General features: G+C 39.5%; 1 protein-coding gene across 1 annotated transcript; it reads right to left on the bottom strand.

Annotated features, from left to right (window-relative positions):
* Positions 1-3,931: 3,931 nt before the first annotated feature.
* Positions 3,932-9,523, bottom strand: LOC310747319 (vomeronasal type-2 receptor 26-like; the record flags this gene model as incomplete). The annotated part of the gene is made up of 4 exons (XM_083581685.1): positions 3,932-4,833; positions 7,497-7,713; positions 8,514-8,957; positions 9,362-9,523. 4 exons carry the CDS (start codon positions 9,521-9,523, stop codon positions 3,932-3,934), a joined length of 1,725 nt encoding a protein of 574 aa, XP_083437811.1.

Here is a 9,523-nt window from a genome sequence, read left to right as displayed (position 1 = left end):
TCTTATTAACAATTGTGTCCTTCCTTCCATCCATTAAAAAACTCTTCTATTCCTTTTAAAAAAATACTTCACAGTCAATCTTATGAATATAAAAGAATCAGTAAGATAAAATTAAAGACCATTTACTTACAATGGAGTGTTAACAGAGGACTGAGCAGGGTGATGGTTGAACAAAAGTTGGGGGAAAATGTAATGGATATGGGATGCCATTCCACCAATGATGAGATCACCTCGCTCATGCCATTCATGTGGAATATATACAGCATTATTTCTCAAGCAAGTCACATTTTGAACTTTGCACACCATATTTGAAAGCAGCAGCAGCAGAAGAAGAAGAAGAAGCACCATTCTGAGAGCACAACTCCCCCTGAACATGGACTCTCTTGAATCTTTCAGTCTGCAACATTCATGTTAGCATTAATACTCTCATCAGCCTGATTTAAACAAGATGCCTTGGGTCGCAACAAACTCTGCTAGTGCAATACTCAAAGGGATGTGAATACACCTTACCATAAACCTCAGCAGCATTATGGAAGCAAGGCTTACAATGGCATGGCTTGAACGCCAATTAAAAAACAGCAACCTGATTTTCTATACAAAGAAAGAGGAAAATTGATCAAAATGACAGAGCCCTGCCTCCCTCTCATACCTAATCTTAGCACTGGAGTACTTATAATCATTTCATACTCAGGTGTTGAATTTTGTTTTCCTAACTGCCTTCTTGAAAACCACTGGAGAATAGGCCATGCTGATTGAGTATAGTGATTTAGATAATTGCAGGGAAGACATTCACTTCTGTGATGGAGTAGGAACAGGTCTTAAACCTCCCCTGTTAAAGTGGGAAATCGATAGCTGCAAAATTATTGAATGCTGGTTATCTGATTTGAAATTCTTCTGCAAAAATCTTGCTGGTGAAGAAAAACAAAACTCAGTCTGTGAAAGAACCTCAATATTTATTTTTTAGAGAATGAAATGTTGTTGTTGTTGTTGTTGTTGTTGTTGTTGTTGTTGTTGTTGTCTATTACCTGTGCTTCACCCTAAGGTCCCAGGGCAGGTTACAACAAATAAAACACAACATTAATATTAAAACACAATATTAAAGAAAATTTAAAACAGTTCAAAACAACATAAAGCTTTTCTCTCTCTCTCTTTCTCTCTTTTTTTTTTTTTTGGCTAGTCTAATAGGCAACTATTGAAAGTGTCACATCTTCTGACCCATGTAATATTAACTACTCCTGTTTTTGTCTGGATCTTTAGAACAGTGATAGAAAAGATCCAAACAATGTCAGCACACAGGAAGTCTGGGAAATAAAACTCTAATAACATTGATAGACTTAAGATGCATTTGTATTGGAATGTTTGCAAGAAGAACAACCAAAACCCTTTACATCACAGTCTTCCTGACATAGTTGGAGGCCTCTGTGACCACTCACTCTGACTATAATAAGGTCATGGTGTTCCCATCACACATAGGAAATGTGTGTGATATAGAAAAAGGCCTCATGCCCAGTGGGTTCATATCATTTGGAGCAAACAGTATGATTTACTCAGTCATTGAGTGTATGTCCAAATCTGGGAATGGGGGAGAGGTTGCCAGTCAGAGAAGACAGATCCCTACTTGAACAAGGAACAGGAAAGGACAATAGAATAAGCCAGTCTATTCCTCATCCAATTCCTCATCCTGGATCCTGGTGTGGTAGCCATGAATGCCAAAACCACAGAGATGGTTTTGGCCATGATGCATTTTTTCATCTCTGCCAAGCTAAGCAGTTGGCTCCTTACCTCTCTCGCCCTGACCTAACCACTGTGATCCACACAACGGTCACCTCCAGGCTTGATTATTGTAACTTACTCTACGTGGGGCTGCCCTTGAGACTGACCCAGAAACTCCAGTGGGTGCAGAATGCCGTGACAAGACTCCTTACAAGGTCCTCGCCATAGGATCACATTCACCTGGTGCTATACCGGCTGCACTGGCTCCTGGTGGAGTTCAGAATCAGATTTAAGGTGCTGGTTTTAACCTTAAAGCCCTATATGGCCTAGGACCCTCATACCTACGGGACCGCCTCTCCTGATAAGTCCCACGGAGGACCTTATGGTCTTCAAATAAAAACATCTTGGAGATCCTGGGCCACAGGGAAGTTAGGCTGGCCTCAACCAGAGCCAGGGCTTTTTCAGCTGTGGCCCTTATCTGTCACAAGAGACTAGGGCCCTGTGGGACTTGACATCTTTCCGCAGGGCCTGCAAGACAGACCTGTTCCACCTGTTTGGCCTGTTTGGCCAAGGCACAGTCTGACCCCCTCTCTCCTTCTGTAGTCCTCATAGAACTCTAACCCAATGATTACCATTAATTTGATTCTGAATTGATTTTAGAATGTATTTCAATTGACTGATTGTGATTTTATGTAAACTGTGATATTTTTACTGTTGTTAGCCCAGCTTTGGCTGGGGAGGGTGGGATATAAATAAACTTATTATTATTATTATTATTATTATTATTATTATTATTATTATTAAGTGAGACAGAGAATATGGTGCCAGAACTTGTTTGTCGGAGAAGGCAAGTTGCCTCATTAGGCATTCCGATGAACAGCAAAGAACAGAGGAAACACAAGAGGAGGGAGGTGAGGAGAATGTACATTAGACTTCTGTTGTTGGCTTTGACTATGGCAGTGCTCTGTGCTTAAAGAAGATGCCCAACACTAGAGCTGTGACCAGAGCCTGTAGAAATGCAGAAAAAAATGAAATGATGGCCAAAGTGTAATCAAAAGCTAGGAAAACTGGTATCTTTGAACACAGTGATTATAGCCCTTGTTTGGATGGTTATCTTAAATTTCTGGAAAAATATACACTGTATGCTAATGTAAAAACAATATCCAGCGATCTATGTCCACCCAGCTCCACCGACAGCCCAGGAATATGATATATTAAAATTGTGCCCTTTAAAGTTGCATCTTGAAAACAAAGCTGTGAAAATTACTGCATATCTGTGTAATAAAGAACATCCCTGCTTACCCATCACATTGCAACAGGCCTCAGAACTATTTTGTGCTCAGACTATATGAAGTGAGTGAAAAGAAGGACCAACGGAGGGTTATGCAAGACAGGAGGGTGATGGATGGAGTGGATAATCAGCACAATCTCTTTCTAGCTATTTTTTTTTATTGCTAGCTCATTGATTTATGACAGCAAAAACTGAAGCTAGCTTTGGTTCTCAATTAATATTAGTAGGGGGGCAAAGTTCTCCAGCCATCAAACCAGCCCACACTAGGTCCTGGATAGGAAGGTACTGAGCTAACAATGAAAAAATAGCTAGAAAGAGATATTCCTAAGAATATTTTTAGAGATGAACCCACCCCATCCTTTCCCCACTTGCCTAATTTGCTACAACTGGGGGCTGTTACACTCTTCCACCTATGTAAGACGTATTGGACATTGTTTGCTATCATACTAACTGCTTACTGGAAACAATTCTGGAGAGAGTTCTAATGTTATTAGGAGGTAGAGACACTGGATAATATTGTCTTACCACTTTAGAAACAACACATCTGATCTGAGGCAATCTGACATGGTTAAGAAGCTCCCTGTCACCAGTCTTTCACTCAGATAAGAAATGTAATTAGGGTGTACTAGTTCACCCTATGTGTAGATGATTTTGAAGCTCTCCAGAATTTTTCCATTGCCTAGACTGATCTGCTACAAATGTCTTATTGAAAGTGATGTTGGATCTTATCCACAGTTTCATTCCTTCACACAGTCCCAATTCATATAAAAGACACATGTTCCTATATGGAATAACAAGAACATAAATGATATGCTGAATCCTTCTATTATTTATATTTTTTCAACTTCCTGACTAGGAAAGGTGCAATGAGACTGTTAATTGTCAGCAAGGCCAGGTAGCCTAAGACCCAACAAAAACTTCTGTCATTTATATCTTTCTCCGTATCAACTGTTCTCTGTTGTTTAACTCAGGCCTCATCACAATAATGTAGCATTTAGGGGAAAAGATGCAACCCAGCAGGCCAGCACTGGAAGCCAAGATGGAGAAGATCTCCACAGCCACCATGTATTTTCCTCTGGTGCTCAGGTAAGTTGGAATGAAGGAGAGCCAAACGCTGCAGAAGACCAACATGCTGAAGGTGATGAACTTGGCTTCATTGAAACTGTCAGGCAACTTTCTGGCTAAGAAGGCCACAGTGAAGCTGACAATGGCCAGGAAACCCATATAGCCCAAGACACAGTAAAACATGAGGACTGACCCTTCATTACATAGAAATATAATTCCTTCCCGCATTGAGTGCATGTCCACATCGGGGAATGGAGGAGAGATTGTCAGCCAGAGTGCACATATCACTACTTGAGTTTTAGAGCAGGAAAGGACTATGGAGTAAGCCAATCTTTTCCCCACCCATTTCCTGATAGAGGATCCTGGCTTAGTAGCCATGAATGCCAAAACCACTGATATAGTTTTGGCCAAGATGCTAGAGAGGGCCACAGAGAAGATGATACCAAAAGTCGTTTGTCGGAGAAGGCAGGTCACCTTATTAGGTTTTCCAATGAACAACAAAGAACAGAGGAAACACAAGAGGAGGGAGATGAGGAGAATGTAGGTGAGGCTTCTGTTGTTGGCTTTGACTATGGCCGTATTCCTGTGCTTAATGAAGATGCCCAGCACCAGAGCTGTGATCAGAGACAATAAAAGTGCAGTGGAAGTTGAAACAATGGTCAGCACTTCATCAAAAGCTAAGAAGTTTGGTATCTTAGGAATGCATAGATCCTGGCCTTTGTTTGGGTATAGATCCTTTGCACAACTTGCACAATTTTCTAAATCTGAAAAGAAGTTAACAAAATATTGAACCAGAATAGTTCTGAATATTAAAATCTGTATCAGAAGCAGTCCACCAAACATTATATTTCACCATGCAAAATTTGATACCTTTCTGCCCAAGATTCCTACAAATCCTGCACATAGTCTGGAATTTTCAATAGAAGCAGCATGTTTGTCCTAGATGTACAAGCATTCCCTCATAGCCTGCTGTTAAATACCATAGGTTCTTTATTCCATATATGAATCAGCAATTACAGTTTGTATAATGAGTGCCATCCCACCAAATCATACTCAAAGCAGTCCCACTGAAATAGATAGTTACTTGTCAACCAATTAGAGTTTTTCCACTATGAAGTGGTTTATAAATTTTATGAAATAAATACATAGATTCATTTTAGTGGATCGATTCTGAGTATTACTATTGCCCAATAAGTTTTAATACTAGAAAATCCTGATCCCTTATTTTTTAATCCTGAATAATAACGGCATTTTTACTAGCCCTCTTGTTAATGCCATAAAATATTTATACGAATGTCCATAGTTGTCAGGGAACTGCCATCGGAGCCAGAGGCGGAGGGAAGGCTCCAGAGGGATGCCAGAGAGGGTCCCAGTAGGGAGAGAGGCAGCCCATCTGCTGGGGAAGGAAATCAGCGTAGCACCAGTGGAGAAGGGGGGCAGATGGGGGAATCGGTGAGGGGGCTCCAAGACTCCTCGCCGGAGACCAGCGGGGAGAGCACGGGTCCTCCGCTGCCCACACCCTCCCTGCGCAGAAGACTTCCGCGCAGGGAGAGTAGGAGGAGACTAGGCGTCAAAGAACTTCTTTACTGGAAGAAGTTCAAGAAACGCCCACTGACGGATTCTGCCAGCGATTGAGACAGCCACAGGTGAGAGGCTGTCCAGACAGAAAGGGTTCACCCAGGTAACCTAGCCAGGAGTGGCGACAACTTATGCACGAGCAACCCCTAGAACCATAATAATAATGATTCTTATATAATTACAGTGGTACCTCGGGTTACGATTCTTCTTTCACATTCTTGGTCTGAATGATTTCAAAATAACAATTCATTATCCTCCAAGCATAAGTCTACTTTCTAGTGTATTGAAATGTTCAAAAAATATACAAGCATTTTGCAAAACTTGAACTTTCTCTGTTTTATGTCCTTTTTTACCCAAGTTCCTCCTCAGTTGCTGGAAATTCCTTAAGTCTCATAATTGCTTCTCAAGGTCTCCTTCCTCTTTGACATTTGATCCTAGTAAGATTGTCTCTACTGCATGCATTTCTTTGTCTGGATCGTAAGTGTTTTTCAGGATACTTTCTCATACACAAAGCAATTGATTTTTGCAATGTGTCTGATACTTCAGCTAGAAGCTTTTCCATTATGGGTTGGATTGAGATTCATGGTTTATCCAAAATTCCTCTTCTCTCTCAATACCAGAAATTAAATATACCATCAATGGAAGCTCCTTTTATGGATTCTAAATCACAGGTTCAGCCATTATTACACTATGCTAAATGTGAATTCGTTTGTATTAAAATGTATTATATGCACAATATTTTCCTATCTGAAGAAACTGTACCTAAATGAACACTGAGAATAATGTACAACAACATAATTTTAAAAAATGTGCCAAGTTAATTATAACAAACTTGCAAAACAGTCTCTCATATTTTACTTCAGTAACTTGGGCAATCTGGTCTACCATGAAATAGCATGTCCTACCCTTCTCGTTTGAGACCATCCCATCTGGACATGGAGCACAATCATAGCAGCAAAATTTCTCTCCTTCTCTCTTTTTCTTCCCATAACCAGGTTGGCAGATGCCATTACATTCTGAAAGGGGTGGCACCTATCCAAAGATATTGGAAATTTAGCATTGAATAAAGTTAAGGGAAGAGTTTAGTATTAAATAGTTTGTAGAATTCTACGTCCATCTGATATCTCTCATGCTTTAAGCAATATTACACAGGGGGCACATTCCTTCTGTATTCAAACTCAGAAAGATTCAAAGTTCTATACTCAGTCTTATAAATGGATTAAAACTAGATTTGCATTTCATTGAATGTTACAAACTGAAGGCTTGACTCATAAATCTCACATAAAGTAATGACAGGAAACATCTATTTTCTGAAATACATGTAAGGCCCTGCCAACATTTTGTTGTCATTCCTTATTTCTTTATACCTTTTTATACTGCTCTATCAGGCAATGTCCTCTCTTGGTGGCTTAAAAACATACACCATATGCAAATACAATCTCAATAAAACAATATTATATAAAACACAACCTACAACCTCTAAATCAGCTTATATCAGCAGCCAGGTGGAACAGAAGCGTTTTCATCCTACTTCTGGGCAATAGTGACAAAGCCAAATGAACATCTCAAGGGAAGCATTTCCACAGACCAGGGGCCACCACAAAAAAAGTCCTGTCCCTAGCAGCTGTGTATGTACAGAACTCATTTAAAGAGTAGCCTAAAAAGCAGAACCACCAATAATGATCTTAAGGAGTTGGGCATGCTCATGTGCGTAAAGAGAGTTATTCAAATGATAGCTTGCCACCAATGAAATATTCACTTTTCATATAAAAGCGAGGTATAATTAATAATAATAATAATAATAATAATAATAATAATAATAATGCATTATTATCCACCTGAGTCAAACTTCTGTGCCATTCAATTCTGGCCTCATCAATGGTGAATTCTTTGCCAGGAGGAGCCTGAGGGTCCAGCCTTCCCACTTTGATTCTGACATAGGATTTATTTGGGAATGTGATTAGATTTGTAATATCAAATCCAGCGGCCAATTCTCCATGTTCATTCAATGTAATTTCATCTCCAGCACTGTTGTTGAATGACATCCCTTGAAGAAATGAGTGGAGCTAGGTGGAAAGTGAAAGAGAATCAAATGGACTAACAAAAATAGGAATTGGTTATTGAAATAGCTTTCCTAGATGGATTTTACTCATTTTTTCTCTTTCAGAGAACCTTTACACAATGGAAAGTTTCTGACTTTCAGTAGCCGACAAAGGAAGAGAGTGGAAAATCATGAATCACTTTAAATTCAGTTGAAGTTGCTGTCAAAAGTACTTTCAAAAAGAATAATTGAGGATAAGTTAGAGTATAAACATTATCATCTGAAGGGAAGGGAAGAATCTGAAAAGCATGACAAGAGCTGGGTGCTCATGTTCTGCTTTGTTAATGGAATATTGGTATCACAGAACTGTCAGTACAGAAACATTACCTTCCAGGGTTCCACTTTCTGATAAAATAGCTTGTCTCCACCCTCCATTTTTCTGAAGTTGGTTTTAGTTGAGGAAGTCATATGTAAGGCTTGTGCCAAAGCATAAACTGCATTATAGATACTGTAGCTATGGCCAGTCATGCTCATTTCAAAAAATGGCGCAGGAAGGCTCTCCAGCATCTCCTCCCCGGTACATGCGTATGTTGACACAGTGGAGTTTGAAAGTGAACAACTAAATGCTTGTTCCCAGAAATCGTTGATAAAACCATCTGCATCTGCCCATGAAAGATTTATATTCTTAAGAAATTCTTCAAAATCCCAAAGGTCCTTTGCTTGAATTGAAAAGCAGATAGAACCATGGAACATTTGTCTATCAACCTCTGTAATCTTTTGAAAGGTATACAATGTAAAATCAATTTGGGCTGTTGTAATCCAAACCTTTTCTGGAGATAACATCTTTTTATACTGTGGATTGATTTGTTGAAGTATCTTAACTACTCCTATAACACCTCCCAACCATCGAACAGTTGCACTTTCTCCATATATAATAATTGCATTTGCTTTGCTTTTCATGAAAGTTGGCAAATTATTCAGTAGGTCGTCAACCATTTCAAGTCCATTACCTGAGAAATATATATGTTTTTGAACTCTTTCTGTGAATGCTGAACATATTCCATGCTTGGAAAGTATTGGCTCTATGGTCTGCAAGAATGTTTCTCCACCTTGGTCGTTTATAGCAATGAGCCCGACCCATTTCCATCTGAAATGCAGAAGTAACTGGATAATTCCCTGATACTGAAGGCCTTCGTTGGGAACCATGCGGTAAAAGGAAGGGAACTTTATCTGATCAATGTCTGCTGTTTCAAATGAACCATATGAAATCTAAAACAACAATCAGACATTTTAGAGTGGAATCAGTGGTCCATAATCCTTACGTTTATTATTTTTTCTCCTTTACACTGCAATCCTATAAATTTCCAACAATTAAAGTGAAACTCTGCATTATTTTATAGGGACAGACAGACACACCCACCCACCCACTTTTGCTCACTCATATCACTGGTGCAACAATTCTCCTTACATACAACAGAGTTAATTTAATAGAATTCAGAAGGCCATCTTGCCCTTATCATTCACATCTCTGATTATCCATGTTATACCCCCTCCCCAATCAGTTCCACATAATTCAGATTTTACTTTTCCCCATTCAAGTTCCTACTGGAAAGAGAGGGAATTATAGTGGAAGATTAAAGGAAACCCCTCTTACCCCCAGGCTCAAATCCTACCTGTGGAATCCTGTAAAGACCTAAGATGTCTGCCAAGCGTGAAGAAATATCAGAATCAAGTCCCCCAATTACTCCTAATACTTTATTCTGAATGCCACATTTGTAGTTTGGGACAAAGTGATGTGACTTAAAGAGCAGGTCCAGAGTAGAACGATAGGTCAT

Source organism: Podarcis filfolensis, assembly GCF_964270895.1.
Source record: "Podarcis filfolensis genome assembly, chromosome: 13".
NCBI classification, from domain to species: domain Eukaryota; kingdom Metazoa; phylum Chordata; class Lepidosauria; order Squamata; family Lacertidae; genus Podarcis; species Podarcis filfolensis.
This window is presented reverse-complemented; position numbering and strand designations above follow the sequence as displayed.